This window comes from Paramacrobiotus metropolitanus, unplaced genomic scaffold (assembly GCF_019649055.1).
Source record: "Paramacrobiotus metropolitanus isolate TYO unplaced genomic scaffold, Prichtersi_v1.0 Parri_scaffold0000094, whole genome shotgun sequence".
Lineage (NCBI taxonomy): Eukaryota > Metazoa > Tardigrada > Eutardigrada > Parachela > Macrobiotidae > Paramacrobiotus > Paramacrobiotus metropolitanus.
The window spans coordinates 60,221-82,163 of NW_026570314.1; the positions used below are offsets into that span (position 1 = coordinate 60,221).

The following is a 21,943-nucleotide window of genomic DNA, read 5'->3' on the forward strand; positions in this document are numbered from 1 at the left end:
CTACAACGTTTCAAAATCGGCCAACAACAGAACAAACGGCAACTACATAAACTTTAATAATCCGCAATCTGTATAATAACACCAATATCTGAACTAAAACCAAACCCAACGCAACGGCCATAATGCTACCCGTGCAGAGCGTAAAGCAACTGCAGCTCACAAGAACAACGAAACGAAAACCAAAACATACCGAAACTGCCAATAAAATTCTAAAAGAGGTAAAATTGCTAAATGAGAGCAAGATACGAGATCACGAAAGAATAATCAGCCAAGCTGCAACTAAACAGAAAAGGTAACCTACTGAAAAGCTAAAGCAGCAGCGTCCACTGATTTTCATACCACGATGTAACGCAAGGCAGAATCCCACTCATGGACGCCATTGAGTCACAAGGACACTACGGGTTCTTTAGCGGAAGCTTTGAGACGGCTTCCTTAACTGCAATCCGCTTCCGCTTAAAGCGGTGCTGGGCTTCAGAGCGCAAGGCCATCTTCTGCGCAACAGACGCTGTCCATTCCGTAACGCGGTTCTCCAGCGCCTGCTTAGCCGCAGCTTTCTTCTGCTCACACGCTGGCGGAGTCATATTGATGTAGAAATCTCCAGACTAGTAATGAATCAAACGAGAAGTTATCCCCAAGAAGTGATATGAAATAGGACATGCACAAATTGAATTGTATAGAATTCCAAGCTGGGATGTATTCAAATCACGATTTGACAACCGCCCACACCGGCGACCGCATACTTCGTAAGCTGCGAAGTCATACCGCATCGGAATAGCACACAAGTCTATGGCAGAATGTGTATACACTCGGAGTGCAGCAACAGTACTGGAATCTGTCGGTAGCTTCGCTAGCGTATGTATATTGAGTCAATATACACCCATCAATTTACCACTTTAAACACGCGACTCAAATTTCCCAAACGCTTTTAATTCCCTTTGCAAAATCCTTCATACCTTGCAAAATTACAAAATTACAATAGCATTGGCTGAATTATGCAGTCCGTACAAAATTCACAGAAAACTGAGCCATAACGATAGGCTCGATCACAACTGGGAGAGAAGCAAAACGACACTCGTTTTTAAATATCCACAGCGCAGCAGCTCTAACATTATACGCGATTATGCGTGCCACACTGAGACTTCATTAAAACGCAGCAAGAAGACACCCAATCAGCAAAAGATTTAAACAAAAGGGAGCCCATACAGTTTAAATCATTAAGCCGACATCCAAACAGACAATCAACGAAAATCCTCATTTCCAATAGCTGTGGGGAATGCCACGCAGGGAATGGCGCCGCACTACAATGTGCTTACTCTTCTTCTTCGGTGTTTCCGGAAACGGAGGCGGCACATTCACCCACTCAGGGACCATGATGTCCAGCTTGAGGCCCCTCTCCTCCCAGTACGCTGCATAATCTGGATCGCCCTCTGGCTTCCAGCCATCGAGGTTGCCAGATGGCCACGATTTGGGAACAGGTTCATCAACAATAGTCCACAAAATACGACCGCAGGAACCAGGACCATTGTTGTTGCACTCCACACAGCAAAGTTCCTCCTCCAAAATGCGGTTTTCTTCGACTTGGCGCCTGCGACGCGCACGGGGAGATTCCGGAGGGTTAAAGAGCGAAGGCCACCCAAACTCCGCACGGATTCGTTCGGCAGCTTCGCGGCGAACTGGAGTGTCGGGAAACAGGATAAATCCGATCTTGACATAATACATCATCATCTCCGACTTCCGAACGTCCGCGATCGCTAAAGCCACTTGAGCCTCGAAATCTAACGGCTCAGGTTCTACAAAATTTAAGGCCATAATTTTGGAGTTAGAGAGCTTACACAACTCCGTGATAGAAGTATAAGGAGCAACCAAGGAACGCCAAAAGTAAACAAACTTCTCAATATGTTCCTGGTTTGCCACGACATACGCAACAGTATCAGCGAACTTGACAAACTTACGGCGCTTCTTCTCATCTTGCTCTGCGCAAATCATGCGCCCGCGCTCAGATTTGTAAAATTCCATCTCCATTCTGAGAAAGAGGAGAAATTTAGACCAGAGGAGAGGAGATTTACGATTGAAAATAAAAATGATAGAAGATGTAAGGCTACAAGTCCGAACATGAAAAAGTGCTGACGCACTGCTCTGCAGCAACCGGAAACAGCTGTACGCCCCAAACTGCGACTGCCCTAACATTTGGCGACATACGGCCGGCTGATACAGCGACTACCAACTGCTACATGTTAAAGCGTGAAAAAGTGAGGTTTTCCGCTAAATTTAGAAAAGCTTGTGGATTTGAATTATTCCATGGTATTTCCATGAAATTTTGTGCAGCTTCTAGCGAGGATAAGATTTATTATTTAACCATACGAGTTATTGGCCAGCGACAAAACACCATCTTTTAATCCCCTTGCATCATCAACAGTAAGTGAAAACAGTATCGTAAACAGCTAAAAATGCTATTCCTAATATTCTAAACAGCTGATTCTTGGAACTAAAACTAGAGATCTGTACATAGTAATTTCAAAATAGCGGAAGAATATTTCCGTTAACCAAACGACGCTGCTTGATATAGAACAGTGACAGCTAGAGAATGATAAAAACAAACGTAAATAGCTGACAGTGCATAAAATCTACAGGGAATTACTACACAGCAGCGCCCATGTTGTCATCATCGTCCCGGCCTGGATGGTGGCGCTTGGCAATAGAAGCATCCAATCTGCCTGGTCCGCGTTTCTCCTGTCCTTCCTCCAGCAACCAGCGAACCTGTTGCATTTCCTGCCAACGTTGTGCTGCAGAGCGCGGATCTGCTGCATTCAAACGCTCATAAAAGCGATGCTCCGCTTCCAATCGTAAGTCTTCGTCGATAGTAGAAACTTCATCTTCAATGTGTTGATTATACACATCGACTAGTGTGACAACAGCACCGCGGTCTCCCGTTTCGCCAGGAACATAATCCAACGCAGTGAGGAACTCAACGGGGTTGCGTACAACATTGATGCCGTGGTTCCGACGAAGTTCGCAGACAATCTGCCCGATGAGCCACCCTTGTCGGAAATCGACCCGCAGGTAACGAAGCAACGCATAATGTGCATCCTTTTTCAAATCCAAAGTGTGGACAAAGCGATTATATTTGCCCAGCGTCATTTGCGAACCATTCTGGTAAATCTTGCCGCGGAAACGCAGACGGGTATCCGGATGCAATTCAACATAATCCGTGTCTGGATTGTGAGGGCAGTGAATTAATCCAGACGGAGGAATGTAACTCTTTCCTCCACGAGCATAATCATATGGAGATAGCGGAACGCCACAATCAACCATACGAGTCGACCATTCAAATGTTGGTTCTGGCCATCCGACATGAGGATCAGGGTACATTGGCGGCCGGACATCTGCTAAAACATCTGCCAAAACCTGCACCGAATCCTCGGAAGAACTAGTGCTTTCTTCCTGCTGCTGAGAGCGGTGTGGAGGCAATCTCGGACGATGCATCGTAAGTGCCAACAAAAACCAGAGCAAAATTGTAAGCGGAAATTTGCGACGAGACTTAAGGCTAGTTCGCAAATTCGAGTAGCTAACACTGATTTACAGGTGCTGATTTGAACTTCTAACGAGTACGAATGAATAACTGCGCCGAAAGAAAATCCGCACGGGAGCAACAAACTCTACGTCACTACCGCTGTCCAATGGCGATTCAGCAATTTGCGCATTGTACGTACAACAACTCCTTCGGGGGTTTCGGGGATTTTCAGAATACAGGTAAAATTATAAAATTAAGAGCAATCTAAAATTGAAATTCAAAATACTGTACATAATTACACGGCCGCTCGGCCCTTTAAACAGTGTTGCACAGCGTGCAGATTTTGCAGTATTTCAGCAGATCATGCCGCATTTCCGGCCAGAAAAATCGGAGTTGCTTATATAGATATTCGAATGGTGTAATTGCACTATGATATTTGTGCACCAGGCGCCGGTGTACTGATTCAACCAATATTTTACGCCACTGGAATGGTATGAATATTTTAGGGACACGCTTCACGATATCGGCCTTTTCTCCGTAATGACAAATAATACCGTTAATTTTCAGGACTAAAGGAAGATGCCAAGCGGCGTACGGGGATTCCTCCAATGTGCAATCACCATCAACTACAGCATCCCACAGCATGGTGTCGCTGCACTCCATTTGCCGAAATTTCCAAAACTCCCGTTTGTCCAAGGCATCGTCAGTGATCACGCCCTGGGGCCAAAACTGTTCAATCGGACGCGCCCAAGCCGGAGCTGGTAAAATCTTCTGTTCAGAGACAACCGGAGATACTGGCACCAACACAGGAGCAATTTCCATCGCATTACAGGTAATGGGCGGTGAATTGCTAGCCGGCGGTTCAACGAGCACAGATATACTTTCCGTAGTCTGGGATATATTCGGAACAGCAGTATTTCGGCTATTTGTAATAATACGCTTTCTATTATCCGCAGATGGGTCTCTCTTGCGTTTTTTGTCATTGCTTTCATTGATGAGTCTCTCTACAGGTTTCACCACGCGCCCGGAGCGAGTCCTAAGTAACGGGACTTTTTCCATCTCTTCATCCAAGTATTCGGCGTATTCAGCGTCCAACTTGGAGGATGCCGCATCAACAGATGGAATGACCGGTGGCGGCGCGGGCGCGTCAACAACTTCAGCAGGACACTCTTCTCCACACAATCCAGCAACTTAGGTAATTGCTCATCCTGTAGTATAGTGTCAACGTCGCGAAAATTATAGGGTTTTAAGCGGCTAACGTGGATTGTTTCAACTTTAACGTTTCCACGTCTATTACTCTTTACAACATAGTGCACTGGCCCAGACGGGCGCACAATTATTTCCCATCCAGCAGTCCAGCGGGGCATAAGAAACGGATTTTTGCCCACTTTTCTGTGAAGTACGTACACCAGGACTTGATCGCCCGACTTATAGGTAACATGTGAAATGTTCGAATCATAACGAATTTTGTCTTTCAGTATATGCCGGAACTCCTCTGCATTGACCAAGTCCAATGCCTCACCAAGGCCACGCTGCATCTGCTGCACAAAAACATGAGCGGGAACAACAGGGTCGTCTTCAAACGGCAAAGTTATTGACGGGTAAGCGCATCTCGGTGCCGTGCATCATGAAGAATGGTGTGCGGCCCGTTCGCTCCACTACCTTACTGTTAAAGGCAGCACAAAGTGCTGGAAGAAAAATATCCCAGTCACTTTGTTGCTCATTTACGTACTTCGCCAAAGCCTTCTTAATTTCACCGACACGTTTTTCAACCAAACCATTTCCTTGCTGATGACCTGACGCCGTCGGTGCGTGAGCAAGACCAGCGAGAGCTAAAAGCTCACGAAACATTTCAGACATAAAGTTGCTGCCACGATCTGACGTAATGTGAATCGGCATACCAAAAACTGTTAAAATACGCCGATAAAAGAATAATGCCAAGGTGGCGGCATCGTTTCTCTCTACTGCTTCAGCAACGATATATTTGCTTCCGTAATCGACTGCAATAATAATGTTTTTATTTCCGGATTCTGTCGTTGGGAGAGCCGGAGCAACATCGATTGCCCATACCAATCGTGGTGGAACTGTCGGATTCGACTGCAGAGCGCCAGCCGGGGCTGTAGCAGGGACATTTTGGGCGAGACACGCCGCACAGGATGCACAGTAATTCTTCACCGACTCAAACATCCGTGGCCAATAAAAGTATTTATACATCCGCTTGTAAGTAGCTAAAACTCCTAAATGCGCCGCTAAAGGTGAGTCATGATTATCCTGTAAAAACTGTAAACGCCAGTGCACTGGCACGTACATACAATAATAGATTTTGCGATTCAATTCGAACTTGTAATATACTACACCCTGTTTAACCACAAATTTAGTCAAGTGTAGCTGCTCGTGCTCTGACATTTTTTCCTTTTTGTTCTCCAAGAGTAACCGCCATCGGACGATGCGCGCATCACGGGATTGTTCTTCAGCCCAATACGAGGCTTTGTCATCCGTAATCAACTTTTGCACTTTGTCCGCGTCAAAGGCCTTCATGTCTTCCTCAGAAACCGCCTTAACTTCCGCCGACATCATTTCAAAGCGGATGTCCACATAATCTCGTTCCAAAATTGCGAAGCAACACTCAATCATCGCTGCATCACCAGCAAAAGGGTAAGTTTGCCGATAATCAAATTCAATATCTGAATCGTCAGAGTCGGGTTCTGGTTGTTCTCCTGGATTTCTGCTTAAAGCGTCAGCAATAACGTTCTCTTTTTCAGGGATGTGGACAGGCTTAGTGTTAAATTGCTGTATATACAATGCACAGCGTCCAAGGCGGCCAGCAGCATCACGCATGTTATTTAAAAACACCAAAGCCTGGTGATCGGTCTGGACTTCAAACTGATAATCGGACAGGTAATGCTTCCATTTCTTTAACGCACAAATAACCGCATAAGCCTCAAGTTCTGTAGGAAAGTAAAGTCTCTTCTGTGTCTCTGTTGATTTACGACTTAAATACGCAATAGGTCTCCAATTGGTCGGAACATCGGTCGGCTTATCCCGCGGACATTGCATAAGCACTGCGCCGACCGCAATAGTGCTAGCATCGACTACTACACGCGACAAAGCCTCTGGATCATAACGGGCCAGGACCGGCGCCGTAACCAAGGCCTCCTTCAACTGCTCGACCGCTCTACACTGATCAGTTCCCCACTCAAAGGTAACTTTTTTAGGAATTAATTTCTGAAGCGGCTCAGCAATTTCTTGGAAGTTTTTAATGAATTGGCGATAATATCCTACCATGCCTAAAAACCTTAAAATGTCCTTCTTATCTTTTATAGGGCCGAAGTCCTTAACAGCCTGGATTTTCTCTGGATCTGTGCTTATTCCAAACTGGTCAACGGTATGTCCCAAAAACGTAATGGAGTTGACGAATAATTCTGTTTTTTCAGGGTTAATCGTCCAGCCACACTCCTGGAGCCTGAGGAAGAGCTCCCGTAAATCCCGCATATGATCAGCCAGGTTTTTGCTAAAGACAATAATGTCATCAATGAATACAAGCACGTTCCTCCACTTCATATTCGCAAATGTCAAATCCATGGCCCGCTGAAATGCAGAAGGCGCGTCCTTCATCCCAAACGGTAAGACTTTATATTGAAACGTGAACTCTTCTCCAACCATTGTTGTCTTACACCGGTCTTCCGGTTTAATCTTTATTTGCCAAAAGCCACTTTTTAAATCAATTTTGCTGAACACGGTGGCTTTATCTAATGCATTAAGAATATCGTCCACTCTAGGGAGCGGATAACTGCTACCCATTAATCTCTCATTGAGCTTTCGAAAATCCACGGTTAAGCGGCGAGATTTGTCCTTCTTTTTCACTATACAAATAGGACTACCCCACGCCGAGTTAGTCGGTTCGATTATGCCGTCTTTAATCATTTCCTGTGTTTTAGCTTGGAGCCATTTTCTATCTTCGAACGAAGTGCGATACGGAGGAGTTCGAACCGGCAAACTCGTTCCCGTGTCTACAGAGTGCTCATATATGGTACAACATCCGACAGGACGCGCTTTCGTCGGTAACACAGACTTCGCCTCGTAAAATATAGCTTTTAATTCTTCTTTACTCGGACAAATATCACCAACCTTAATTTTTGCAAAGGTTTCTTCTGTTTCATGGTCTATGACACTAGCGGCTGGCGGCGGAAGCTGCATAGCTTTACACTCATTAAGCTTCTCCGGGACTGGAACTCCCTGCCGATCGCGCGAAACACCACAAGACTCATCATGGTAACTTTCAAGGAACTCTGGTGAGTCCATTTGGTACACTGCATCGACTAACGCAAGTTCACCAAGGTTTGTTTGTTCATTAAGGACTAGCGGTTTGTCTGAGACATTGACTACGCAGACTCTGCAATTGCCGTACTCATTTAACGTTAAGACGTCGTCTAACAGGACTGCGTTTTTATTTGTTTCAGGGATACAACCTTCATATAAAAACGGCTGCGTGTACAGGTACTCATCTTGAAATTCCATGAACTGTTCATCCGACATTGCCGTTGTAGCGCGAATAATTCCTTGTGAGTGGGGCTGAATTATGACAGGAGAGGCCGGAAATAGCTCCATTTTAAAGCAATCAATCGGGCCGGGTTCAGGCTCAAAGCGATAAATGTCCTGTTCCGCGTAATTAATCTCTGTCTGTGCTTGGGCTTGTTTCAGATGGGCGTCCCTATACGCCAACTCAATTGCATCTTTCGTATATACGCAAGCCGGGATCTCTGTGGACTCACGGACATCCTGCGATCGCTTGGGAAGATTTTTGGCAGTCGGTTGCTGAGCAGGGAGTGGCTGCGCGGTTTCAGCGGACATCTGACTCGCTGCTTCCCGCTCTGCATATTCGCGTTTAATCCTTCGGCTGTAACTGGACTTTTTCCGGCGAGGCGAACTTCTTGCCGAACCTTCCATTGACGGCTCGTAATTTCCCACAGTAGGTTGCGCTGCATTAGTCGCCACAGACTCACTCAATGCTTTTTGCTTCTGAATTTCGTTCCAAATCTCCCACTGCTCGTTAATATCTACGTCTACTGGAGAGTCGTAAGAGGCCCTGACTGCCGGAGGAAGCAAATCCAACATCTGATCACTGATCAACTTATGATTTTGCGGTGAGTCACCCACTATTTGCGAGTTTATTTCTCTTTGCTTCTCCGCCTGTCTATCCTCGTAGGAAACCGGACAAGGACCAACACTTATCGGCGGCATTCCCTGTACAGGGATAAAGTTTCCATCCTCGAATTCACCTGCCGGAGCCGGATTATCGACAGAAAAGGTAACTTTACGCTTCCCTTTAACTTTCTGAGCGGCTAACTGTTCATTTCTTTTTAACGTTTCGAAATGCTGTCGATCATTAACTGAATTTCGGCACGTGTCACAATTTCTCTCGTATCGTTCGATTTCAATTATGCAGTCCGGCCAGTAAAACAATTTGACTAAATACGGGTACAATCTTTCACAGCGGCCGTAAACTTGCTTATGAACCAGAATATCGTGGAAACAGGCTATCGATTTTTGTCGCCATTGGTGCGGCACGTAAATCCTCGGACATGCACCGGAGTGATCGGGCACTCTGCACAGAATTCCTTCACAGATGGTAAACCGATTTATTTCGTACTTAGTATAATTAGTATTTGCATGCGACGGCTTTTTATACATCTTGTACCACATACGGCTATCTACACACATTTGTTGCGTTTCGCGCCAAAACTGCGGGTCACGGAACATTTTCTCTGTAGGGAATAAGCCTTTATCCTGCGGCCTATCCATCGGCGTCATCCATTTTTTCAACTCTGGATTCCGTGCCATGTACGACGGATAATCATGGACTTCATCGACATCTCTGCGATCGCGCTCAACAGGTATGACATTTAATAATTTATTGTCAATGCTTAGACACTCCACAGATTTAGAAGACTTCCGCACAACTCCCATATATAAGTATCTTGTTGCAGGATGCTGCTGGAGTACTGCATCAAGCGAGGAGATTTGGATTGGAAGCTGCAGGGAATCTTCACCCCCACGAACTTGACTGGAGTCAGCATAAGGCACAGGACTAACTGATGCTGAAGACGAGATGCTTGCACTACTCGAGCTGCTTGTCGGCGGCGGCGAAGAGACTTTCTCACTCTTAATCTGCGGCTGGGAAGACGCTTGCTCTCCCCCCCACGAACTTGACTGGATACTATTTACAACAGGTTCTCCGCCTCCCCCACGAACTTGACTTTGTTCTGGGATTTTCTCTTTCTTAATCTCCTTTTTAATTACAGGTTTGACCGGTTCGTCGGCGACGGAAGCTGCCTTGGGCAAATATTGCCGGATCATTTCCTGTACCACGCTCCGTACAAACTCCTCATCACGTTGATCAGATCCAACTTTAACCGGTGCAGCATTCACGGGCACAACTTCTTTAACTTCAGCTTTTGCTGGTACATCGACGACATTTGTCTTGTTAGATTGTGTCGGCTGAGTCAAGCGAGGCCACGACTGCTTCGCCTTCTGCAAGTGTAAGATACAGATTTCTGGATCAGCTTTTGCCAAAATTAGATGGGCTGATTCGTAGGGAACGAATTTTGCCTCTTTAGCAACACCGATGCGTTCGGTTAACATCAGAGCCGGAATCGCAGGCGACGGTTTGACTCCCGGAGGGATCAGTGGATCAAAGTCATGAGACCGAATAACATCAGACATCAGGTGAGTTTCACGGCGTAAAAATGCCGGTGCATTAGACGGTCTGCGCGACAGGCGCCACGTCATCGTATTCATGTCTAGGATAAAAGGCTTCATAGCTAAAAAGTCTAAACCTAAAACAACGTGATCTCTGTCGAAAGTAGAACTGACCAATATCCCAAATCCCAAATTCGTGAATCGTGACGACTACGGAAAGCGGCTCGATTAACTGCCTTCCTTGATACGCTGTATGTACAATTCTTCCTTTAACATGGTCAGGACAGCGGTGAACATTTAATTTTAAATCTTTTGCCATCTTCAGAGACATGACAGATATGCTAGAACCCGTATCCAGCATAGTTTTCACCTTCTGATAGTTGATATCGATTACAGAGTACCACGCCTGGGCATCAAGAGTGGGCAGGAGACAAACGTGGTCAGCTAACGGATATTGCGAAAAATCCTGGACTTCCATCTTATGACACTGTGGCGCCGGCGAGGACAGACCAGCAGGTAAGTCCAATTCCATCATGTTCATCTGTTGCGGAGGATTATTATATTCAGCCAATAATTCTGCCGACGGCTCATACTGGCGAGGAAGTACATATTGATTTGTACAACCTGCTGCTGGGTGTAAACCATGGCAGCGGAAGCAAATTTCAACTCCACGATTTGTCCGCCATTTTTCTCTTTGAATATTTCGTTCATCAAACGGAGGTTGATTATTAGCTTGCTGATTGGGCCTAAAATTTTGATTCTGACGATTATTATTATTATTATAACCACCACGCTGATTGTTTCCGCGATAGTTGTTATTTTGCCGGTAGTTCCCACGATTATAACCGCCGTTATTATTATTATTTACCGAGCCGTCCTGCTGATACTGCGGATCAAGATTCTGTACAGTTTGAACTGGCTGCGGCTGCGCAAATACTAGAACCATCGGATTCATCATCTGCATAGGGACTGGCATCGCAGCCTGCATCGGGATGGGCTGCTGAAATGTTTGGGCGAATCGTACCGGTTGCTGTTCAACAAATTGTGGCTGCTGATAAACCGGAACCGGGACAAACTGCGGCTGGGCAACATTCAGGACAGGCTGCACAGGAGCCGAATTCTGCTGCTGCGGAATCACCGTTTCCGTATATGGACGGGAATATCCTCCGCGATTATTCCCATAGTTTCCACGACCTCCACGAGTCGGGTAATAATTTCCTCTTTGAAACGAGCCACCGCGGCCGCCTCTATTTTCGTAATTAGAATTATTATTATTACCGGCACTTCTCGGTTCAGCCGAAGTATTCTTCTGCGTCGGTTCTGGCGCTTTCTTATCTTTATTCATACGCTTCCACAATTTCTCACATTCCTGCAGCTTCTTCTCAAATTCTGTATAATTTTTAGGAGATGCATTATAAATTTCGCGGAACCATGCTGGCCGGTGATCCTGCACGCCCTCCAAAAGTGCTTCGACTTGTTCCTCATCAGATATTTTCAGTTCTTCAAACCATGGCAGGAAACTATCCAGGTAAGCACGAACCGGCTCGTAGAAATCAAGTTTACGGTTATTCATTTTTCTACGAATATCAGCTTTAGAGAGAGAACCATTAAAATGTGAGATAATTGCCGGTTTGAAGAAATCATTCCATGACTTTCCTTTATTGTCCTTCCAGAACTTTTCGAACCATTGAAAAGATGCTCCAGTGAATGCACCGGTTATTCTGCGACAGGTAACCTCATCATCCCAATTGTTCGTGGTTCGGCACTGTTCAACATTCATCAGCCACTTTTGAATTTTTTCCGGATGAGAGTCATCAAAGGTAAGCAGCTTCATGGCTCCAACCTTATCACTACCTTTTTCTGCGAGTTTTGCCAGTAATTCGACAACACTCTCTTGAGTAAGCGTTGCTCTGTCTGAAATCTGTGTTTGCTTAATTAACCACTCTTCCAGTTGGGGATTTCTGGATACAGAGTCGTTACTTGCCGTACTACTGGGACAGCGGATGGAATCATCATCCATCGGAATGCCATCCATGAATTCATTCTCTGTGTCTGAACCATCCCTGTTTTCAGTTCCACGGGACTGACGAGTAGGGTCATCTGCTGCTCGTCTAAAGACCTCATGACGTAAATCGGTTGGTCTATTTTTTCTCGGCACTGTCTCTTTTGGAATCTGGCCTTCGGAAGACGAACGCTGCACGGAGTGCGCTTCAGAAAACTCTACACGCGATTCCTGCCTGGGTCTGCGTAAAATACCAACCGGATTGCCTGTTGCAGCCGAAGGCTGTTCGCTAGACACATGGTAATTCTGTGGATCAAACATTGGGAATGGAGTAGGCCGTACTACATCTCCTGTCGCTACTGGTGCCTCCCTTTCGAAGTGTATCTGGCCGCCTCCCAGAGCAACACCTGGGTTTCGAAACTGGTGGAGCTGCGTACATGCTTGCCGATATTCCTCCTCCATTTTGGTAAGTTGTCCCTGTTTTTCGTACCACTGATCGCGGAGCTGTCGGTTCTCTTCGTACAACCTATTACAATGTTCTGATTTTTCGTACGCAGCAGCTTGTGCTTCTTTCTTAGCTTTAACTGCTTTTTCACAATTAGCACATTTATTATCAGACTTAAATTCCTCAAGTTCAGCCTGTACTTTTCGGACAGTTTCTCTTTCTGCATTTAATAACCCCTGAAGCCGGTCAATTTCTTTCTGACTTGCTTCATTGCTTTCTTTAGGAATGTGCATCGGGCCAACAGTGGACAATTTATTGAGCTGAACGTTCGCATGCGTGAGGTCTCGCTGAAGCGTATCCTCCCTGTCCTTGGCGCGCTTCTTTTCATCGTCCAACTCTTTGGTGAGTTTCTGAGACAGGTTTTGCGCATCTGTTAAGTTTTTATTCGTCAACTTATGCGCGTCTCTTTCAGCATTTAAATCCTTATATGCTTTGGTCAATTTCTGATCCAAGTCAACCATTTGTTTTGCCGTGTCTGGAAGTGTCTGTGCCTTAAAACTATCAATGGTAACTCTTGCAACCGACAACTCTCTCTGAACATCTTCCAGCTGCTTTTCTAATTGCCGGTTGGTATCTTTTAACGTATCTTTTTCATTTTTCATACTGTCATAGGCGTTTTGCGCATTTTTATTTGCGTCCCTTAACCGGTTTAAATTATCACTTGCAATCCGTAATTCATTAGTTAGCCGGTCATTCGCCGTTTGTTCATTATCGAATTTAATGCGCATTTCATTAAAATCTGACTGGAATTTTAACTTTTGATTTCGTTCTTCCTCAACTCGGGCGTCTAAAGACATCGAGTTTCCCATTTCATCCACTTTTGTTTTTGTGGACGCAATAAGAGTGCGGAGACTCTGGAGAAGCACTGGCATTGTGTTCCTGACAATTAACCCAACCTCCTGGTCTGTTTCAGCTGCCTCAAGTTGTTCGTCCACTTCTTTCGCCTGGGAAAGAAATTCGTCATCCGGTTGTTCGAAATCTTTCTCAGAGACGAAGCTGTGTAGTTTTAGCTGCGCCGGGTGGAAACTCATTGTTCCCCCAATAATGCCTTTGCTCTTCTTTGTGCTTTCAGATCCCTCCGAGGCATCCTCTTTATCTGCACCAGCTAATTCAATTAAATTATTGTCCGACTGGGAAGAAGGAATCTCCACCGGACCGCTGATCACGCTTCCATTTTCCGACACCGGTTCTTCATGCAAGGATCCAGACGCCTGTGTTTGGACTTTTTCCTTTGCACTGCGCGTGACACGCTCAGTTGCAGCTTGCTTTTTGGGAGTTTTTCCGGCTGTTTTAGCCGCCAGATGAGCTGCTTGTGCCGCTGCTCTACGTTCACCCAAGTTGTTTATGTAATCTGGAAGCCATTTCAACGCATCTTGATGAGCTTTATCTAACTGTTCGTCCGTAATGTCCAGGTAAGCTTCCGGAATACAACACTCATGGTCCAACTATGTTCGATAATAGTTGGGTTGTTTAATTTTGGGATTAATTATCCGTCTTATTTCTTGATAATCTATCCAATCTTTTCCACAAAATGCATCTTGTGCTTCTGGTGGAATAACGTTCAAAGCTAGGTACATGAGACCCAGCGGCATTTCTTTCGGTTTGAACCTAAATCTGGTTTGAGCTCTCGCTCCTTCATATGCACCAATAATTACTTTATCGTCTGGTATTCTTCGCGGCGGAGGCCGAGTCCTGGGGACTGAACTACCAGACATTTTACTTTACTTTGAATTAACCTTTGCGGCTATTCAAAATACAGTTTACAGCAGCGATTATGCTACTGCTTTCTCTGAAATTTCGTACTTGCAATTGTGCAAGATTACTCACTAACAATCCTCCTTTAAGGTTTGAATTGCTTCGTGAAAAATTAATGCAGCCGACCTTTGCGGTTTCGACTACAAAAATAACAGTTAAAATTATTCAGCTGTACTGTGCGTACTGCCGTAATCTTAACTCACGGGTCAATCACCGTTTGCCGGTGTTGACAAATTTTGCTGTCACAATCTCTAGCTGCTGATTCTGGCTACCGCTTGCGGCTTGCCTTTATCTAGCTGCTGGAGATCGTTATCTCACCTAGCCACTGACAATGGCTTGGTACTCACTATCTGATCTATCTGCAGGCCAGGTACACTGACACTGCACTTTACAGTTTATTCACGCAGTTACTGCTTTGCGCAGACAACCCGGAAATTACCCACAAAATACCACTTTCTGCACACAGCCGACCTTTAAGGTTTCGACTGTTTTCCTACGGTCCGAATTAAATAAATTTAATTTAATTGGCGAGGAAGCTTAGCCGTGAGGAAGCTCACAATTTGCGAGGAAGCTCGCCAAAAATCAATTAAATTAGGCCAGATCGGGAACGCTGACCTCCTTCGGCGTACCTTTGCGGTTCGACGCCTTTCTATGCGGACCACTTTACAAATAAATTACCATCAAACTTTCCACCAATAATTTTCTGTTACATCGGGAAAATTAAAAGACACCGGTGGGCGCCATGTCGTGTATAATCGTTCACACCGGTTAAGGTTCCATGAACAATCTTTACTCTTCCACGCCTGTAATGCTCAGTCGGTAGGCACTCGTACTCTCAAACTGTAACAGAATAATTACGGTGGAAACACGAACGACGAATCAGGAACACAAATCAGAAATCCCTCAGGAACACTCCAACTGCAACTTCCGGTCGCGAGTCCTGTGTGGATCGGCAAGAGCCAGGACAATTGTGTCACGAGCAAAATTGTATTCTATGCAATAATCCGGGAGCGATCATGTACGTCAGAAGGAACAAGTATTGCTGTCTCTTTATCCAATTCTCATCACAGTTCACAACGCTAGGAAATCGTAATTAGAGAGCAGTCTCAGAAGTAAATCTCAGACTACTGATTAGCGACTGCTGCCGATATCAGTGACAACAAGAACTTATATAGACTCTGCGTTATGACATCATTTACATCGCTAGTAAAAGAGAACAGCAAATCACAGTAGAGATTGACTAGATTATCTGTTATGTTGCAGGTGGAAGGCGGACAGTCAGCATCCGTACGTACACTCCGGCGTGTGATCCTACTCCCACACGTCACAACATCAAACCAAAGTAACGGAAAAAACATATTAGGAGCTGGGCTGTAATACTGGCCGGTCATCCACCTTTCTGTGAAGGTCATCAACCTTTTCATAAAGGTCATCAACCTTTCCGTAAAGGTCATCAACCTTTCCGTAAAACCGTCCACCTTTCTGCCGGCGGCGTCCATTGATGTTATTGTGCTCATTGTATTGTATGTAGTACATTGTGCCACACAACTATTTCGCCACTCGGTAATACATATTATGTCGACTATGTTCGTACCTTGCGTCTGCAATTTTGATCATAGTTAAGCGAATTAACTGATCAGGCAATAGCAATGGTAACAACTGTGACAGAAAATCTTTGCAATGGCGCAAAAGCTTGATGAATGGATGCCGCCACCCGTCGGCAGAAAGGTGGATGCTACGCTCGCTTTTTGCAGTTCTGCCGGTAAATAAGGCGAATTATCTTTGCTCGTTTCTTAATTAAAATTTTGAGTTAAGGATGAGGAAACTTGCAACCGATTAATCGTAAAATGACGGACTTTGTGAAATTTTTGCACCGCACAGAGAAATCAATGCAAAAATGACAAGAACTTCTTCCATACTCCACTTTTGCAAGACCGTTGGCGGATTCTGTGACTACGTTCTGTGAGCTGCATGTCAATATTAGGCCTACTTACGCAATTGAACACGTAGACGAAGTGTGATAAAAAACGAACCACTCGATTCCGCAAACTTAAGGTTTATGCACACAATGGCTGCGAAGCAAATTAATGGATACCGCCGGTGGAAAGGTTGATGACCTTTAGAGAAAGGTTGATGGAAAGGTTGATGACCTTTCGAGAAAGGTTGATGGATAGGTTGATGACCTTTCGAGAAAGGTTGATGACCTTTGTAGAAAGGTTGATGACCTTCATTGTCCGTCAACCATCAACCCGTCAACCTTCCTGCCGGCTACAGGCGCGTGTAATAAATTACTAATAATGAAAGTTTGCGATTCTTGCAATGTACGGTGCACATCCTCACATTAGAAGTTACTCTTTGTATAGTTATGTAAGGGCGGGACGCCCCGCCCTCCTGAGTAGCTATTCGCTGTTTCTGGGGATTTCCACCCCGCACATTGCTGCGCTGTTTTGACGGACCTTCAGCACAGTTGCACTGGCTGCAGGATCCTTCCTCATTAGTCTGGTGTTGCTGCGCCACGGTGCGCATTAGATTCGGCAATAAAGCCTCATCCGGGTTCACGCTGTTCGCTGTCGAGGATACGCGTGGCGCCCATACGGCCCCACGTTATAGTTACTAATGTATAGTTACTCCTTTGTGCGTGCAGATGCATGATTCCGACTTCGCCTGACCACTGATAAAAAGCCGACACAAATTTAGCTATTCTGGTACCCCCAAATAATCTTTGGCTGCTGGTAATATACACGATTTTTGACGAAAACAATTTAATCTAACAAAATTACGGCAATCGCAATTGAATTACTGTAGGTGGTAAACTATTAGGATTTATCACACATACGCACTCAGTAACAGTTTTTCTAAAAAAAGCAGAAGGTTGCTGTTCTCATGCGCTGTGAATTGGCAAAGGACACAATTTCATGCAATTAAAATGTAGTAGTATATAGAATTGTTATATATTCGCTGCGCAACGTGCATGAATATCAAAGGAAAAAAACGTCCATAAACGCAACGACGCTTTCAGAAGGCTGCTTGTACGACTAATCAGTTTGACGTCTTCAGTTGCTGGAACCACGCTATTTCCGGTCTAGGCCTACTAGCAACAATACACCTTGAAACAGAACATTGTTATGTAATATTATTTCCGTTGATCCATTTCCGGCAACCGTTCAGTGGGACATGCCTTTTCATTATTCATTAATATTCATCAGGAAGGTCAGCAGCCACTGTGATCTGAGCTTGCAGTTTCAACGAGAAGTCACTAGGATTAGTGTAGCCCAACAGATCCACTAATTTCTGTGAATAAAACTTACGTGACCAATGTCCCATGGTAAGTTGGTAACCCAGCATTTCCCGGTACGAAGCACTCACCTCCGTGGAGATCAATTCCGCAGCTCCCACGATCCAACTACTCTTGTGGAACAACATTGATTTCTCTACAACATCGTGGAATATTTACGCGAAGGTAGTTTAGTCAAGCGACGCCTCCGGTTGCATTAGCAGCCAAAACGGACATACTTTTCTTAATAGGCGCAGTTTCCAACCTCGATGGCAGCAGACGCAACTCGACATCGACCTGGCATTTCCAGTAATCGGATTTCGGTCGATCATAGCACTGCAGGTAGAAGCCCAGCGAAGGACAGCGAGAAGCAGTGTCCTTTATCACCTTCATATTCCTGCCAAACAACGAAAAGGTGTGGTGTCTGACGTCTGGCTTTCAACGATTTTGCCGGCTTTTTCTTGCGCTACACCCATTCCTTACCACAGCAAGCTTCCTCACTGTAATAGGATCGCTGTGCATACCCTTCGCCGGCAGTTCCCTCAAATCCGGAATCGTATAGTTGATGACACCCTCAGTGCGCACATCTAGAAATACAGCAATACTTTCTTTTTAAAACATAAGGACTATAGGTTTCAGCAAACGCATCAACTGGCGAACTTTGTCGAGGCTTGGTTGGGAACGATAACTGCGGTTTGATGGCGGCGTGTTTGTAGTGGCAGATATCCCATAGTTCAGACTCTAGCAACATACCAGTCTTAACACAAAACAACATTTCACCTTTGTGCCTTTATACTTTCGTTAACACAGGACCTATCTTTCATTTAAAAACGGCAGACAGAAACCGGCGCCTGGTTTAGCTGCTCCTTGTCCATGGTTTCGGCCTAAGGCTTACCCAAAAACAGATTAAAATTTGAGCGAATTTCATACCTTGCCGGGTCCATCCAGAAGCTGAGTGTCGGATAACAGCGGAAATCGGATAAGAAAAAACGTCTGACCTATCACTTCACGTCGGTTGGCGGAGTTGGCGTCCATATTTTTTTGTGTACACATGTTTGCAGCCCACCTGCAAAAAAGATTTGTATGATCCACAGATTTAACGCGTTCATTCCTGCGTAAAGGAGAGCGGTCAAAATCACTTTACAGTTTACTGTACTTGTCAACAGCCGAGTAAATTATGTCTTCGTTGGCGGTCAGCGTATCCCGTTCCAGAATGATACGCAGCGTCTCTTCTCCAATGGCATAAAACTGCTCAGATTCCCATACCATTTTCGGTGAATCATCAATCAGACATAAACACTTCTCCAGGATGCTCGGAGCAGCAACGGAATGGAGAAACGCCTACGCCGCACAACTTAATATCTGCCACAGCAAAAGAAGGAAAACCACACGTGAAAACTTACACTCTCCAGCATCTCCAGGCAGTTGCTGGTGTTGAGCAGATTCAGGATGAAGTCAATGCACATAGCGACAAACAATGGTAAGTCGTACTTGTCCGCGCAGCCCAATGTGGCAAAAACGTTATCTTGGGTAAATTTCTTTACGGAATCGGAATAGATGTAGCTGTACAGTTTTACGCTTACAGTTACATGCCATTATTCGCTGCAGACGATAGAAAATATTGTACAAAGGACACCTAAGCATGTTGGCGAATGCCTCGGGAAGAATGTCAGGAATGCAGATGGGGGCAGAGCCGTTTTCTGGTACACGACCTTCCGGACATTCATCCCGAGGGCTTCGCTAACATGGCCAGGTGCGCCTGTCGTACCAGACTTTTAAGTTATTTATTATCGTTATTTGTCGGCTTGTCACGCACATCGCTAGTACTGAGTGTAACACAACTGTGCAGCTACATGTACACGGATGCCGTGAAGACATTCACTCTGGACAACGTCTTCCACACAATGTGCTGCGCGGGCAAGTATAAGTTACCCAGATTGGGAGCCATCTGCGCCGACTTTGTCACGAAAGATCTTGACATCAACAACTGCCTGGATGTGATCTCTGCTGTACGTATTCGTGTGAACGGCTGTTTTTGGCTGCCCCAATACCAAATTGACAAGCTGTTCTGCTTCGGCAGGCTATGCAGTACGCAAGTGCTGCTCCGAACATTCTCGAGAAGTGTTTGTGCCTGATTGATGAATCAAGGGAAAGTGTATGGGAATCGGAACAGTTCGATGCGATTGCACTGGACGCGCTAGCCTTGATTCTCCAACGTGATACGTTGACCGCCAGTGAAGATATCATTTGTTCGTCTGTTGACAGGTATAGCGATTTTGGGAGATGATTTTCAAGACGCACAAAAGCGAGCCTGTTATTATTACTTTTGTTGACGTCATCTGGCGTTTTGTCAGGTGGGCTGTCAACATGTGTACGCTAAAAAACGTGGACACTTCGGCGGCCAATCGGCGTGAGGTACTGGGTCAGACGTTGTTCCTTATCCGATTTCCCCTCATGACCATGTCGCAGCTGCTGAATGGGCCCGTAAAGGTACATTTGCACAACGATTTACAATGTACTTATCAATCTTTGATCTCTGACAAGGGGCGGTCTGATCAGAGCTTACAAGTTAGATGACGTCGGCCCCTTGGTTGGCGGATGAACCATGCTTTGGCCGGAACAGCCAGCCCGCAAATTACAAACAAGCATGTTTAACGCGATATTGTACATTATGTAGAGCGGTTTGTTGCTGCAATCGGAAGGACGAGGCATCTACCAGTACAAGTATGCCACCATCGAGCCGCAGCTTCCTTTTCCTACGGAACCTCGGCAAAGTTAGCGCGTTCTTGCGTTTATTGAATCTGATGCCATGCTCCTAACGTTCCTCGTATTTTTAGTGGTACGCGATGAGGGTGTCCTCAACCATACGTTTCTGAATGTCAAAGAACTGTCGGAGGGCGCGCATAGACTAAGCGATCCTGTAGCAGTTGGAAAGCTGCTTTGGTGAGTGGTTTTACTGTCAATTTCAACAAAGGTCGACACTGATCACGCTCTTGGTATTGTTGCAGGACTATCCAGTTGGAGAAGGTAAGGCGTGACAGTTCTGCAACTCTGGGCTTCTTCCTCCGATGTTCGGGATGTCCGAAACCAGCTCCCTGGACGTGCCAGGCTAGTGCGGAGCTGCGCCTGCTGTCGTGGAAAACGGGAAATACAATAATCAAGAAGCGTACGTACTCGTATGATGCTCTCCGCAAACAGCTCTTTCGGTGTTCCTCGCAAAGGTTTCTCAAACGTCGTAGATATTTCCCATCTGTTTGACAAGAATAGCAGCGCTTGGGGATACTCGAAATATATCTCTATGAAGGTGAGGGTTTGGGGTGGAGAACCCCTTGATTATGCTTTGTTCACGCTACGTTTGTCTTTCTAGGAATTACTGGCGCCGGCAAACGGCTACGTCAATTCTAATGACTTTTCACTGAAACTGCAAATTCAAATGGCAGTAACCACGCGTGGAATCGAGTAGAATTATCACTTTATGTTATGTATGTACCAATGAATGATTTGCGGAAATGGTAATAGCTAGAAAGCTTACCACCCTTTCTTGCTCGAAAGATCGACAAGAGAATCTGTAACTGCGGGATTAGTTCGTTTCAAGGTGGTTCTTGTACCAGTTTTTTTGGTAGATTGTTGTGCAGAAGATTCACCAGCACTGTCACGAATATAAAAATCCTTTGTCGAAATTCAAATACGTAATAATAAACTTCCCGCACGCTTCTAAGCCAGCTTGTTATCGCACTGAAAATTGCAGACAGAACATCTTCAACAGTGGGCTGAACTGGGCTTACAACACTGGGATCAGTTTAATAAAGCCTGCTAATTTTCTGGTATGTTCAGATACCACAGAATAGGTGCTGCATACACAGGGGCCTCGTTGCCGGCATCGGCCGTCCGACGAGGAGCTGTCGCGTCACACGGAACGGCAGGTCGTTCCGTGTGACGAACTTACTGCATCACTGCGCTTTCCGGTGTTCGGATATAGGAGCGACGCTGACGTGCTAACCGCCCTTTGGCGATAGCTACTCGCTGTTTAAACGTTGTCGACACCACTCACTCCACCGGGCGAACCGGGCGAGGACCTGACGATGTTACTACATCGCAAGGTCCTCACGGTAAGCAGCCCGTAAGCTTACTAAGTTGTCAGACGGCAGCTAGATACACTTTTTTGGGGCAGTCTTTTTAATTATACGAAGAACCCTT

At 45.5% G+C, this 21,943-nt stretch overlaps 1 protein-coding gene across 1 annotated transcript; it reads left to right on the forward strand.

The window, feature by feature from the left end:
• Positions 1-19,398: 19,398 nt before the first annotated feature.
• Positions 19,399-21,209, forward strand: LOC129596704 (BTB/POZ domain-containing protein 6-like). The gene is made up of 9 exons (XM_055494051.1): positions 19,399-19,499; positions 19,596-19,755; positions 19,827-20,011; positions 20,101-20,236; positions 20,424-20,520; positions 20,584-20,689; positions 20,755-20,912; positions 20,986-21,050; positions 21,114-21,209. Exons 1-9 carry the CDS (start codon positions 19,399-19,401, stop codon positions 21,207-21,209), a joined length of 1,104 nt encoding a protein of 367 aa, XP_055350026.1.
• The last annotated feature ends 734 nt before the right edge of the window (positions 21,210-21,943 follow it).

What these genes read in the sequence shown, in the direction of transcription:
- LOC129596704 (XM_055494051.1), top strand. Translation starts at nt 19,399, where the DNA reads ATGCCTCGGGAAGAATGTCAGGAATGCAGATGGGGGCAGAGCCGTTTT. An exon ending in GCCTGGATGTGATCTCTGCT is followed by an intron (nt 19,756 to 19,826) that starts GTACGTATTCGT and finishes CTGCTTCGGCAG; the next exon opens with GCTATGCAGTACGCAAGTGC. An exon ending in TGCTGAATGGGCCCGTAAAG is followed by an intron (nt 20,237 to 20,423) that starts GTACATTTGCAC and finishes TACATTATGTAG; the next exon opens with AGCGGTTTGTTGCTGCAATC.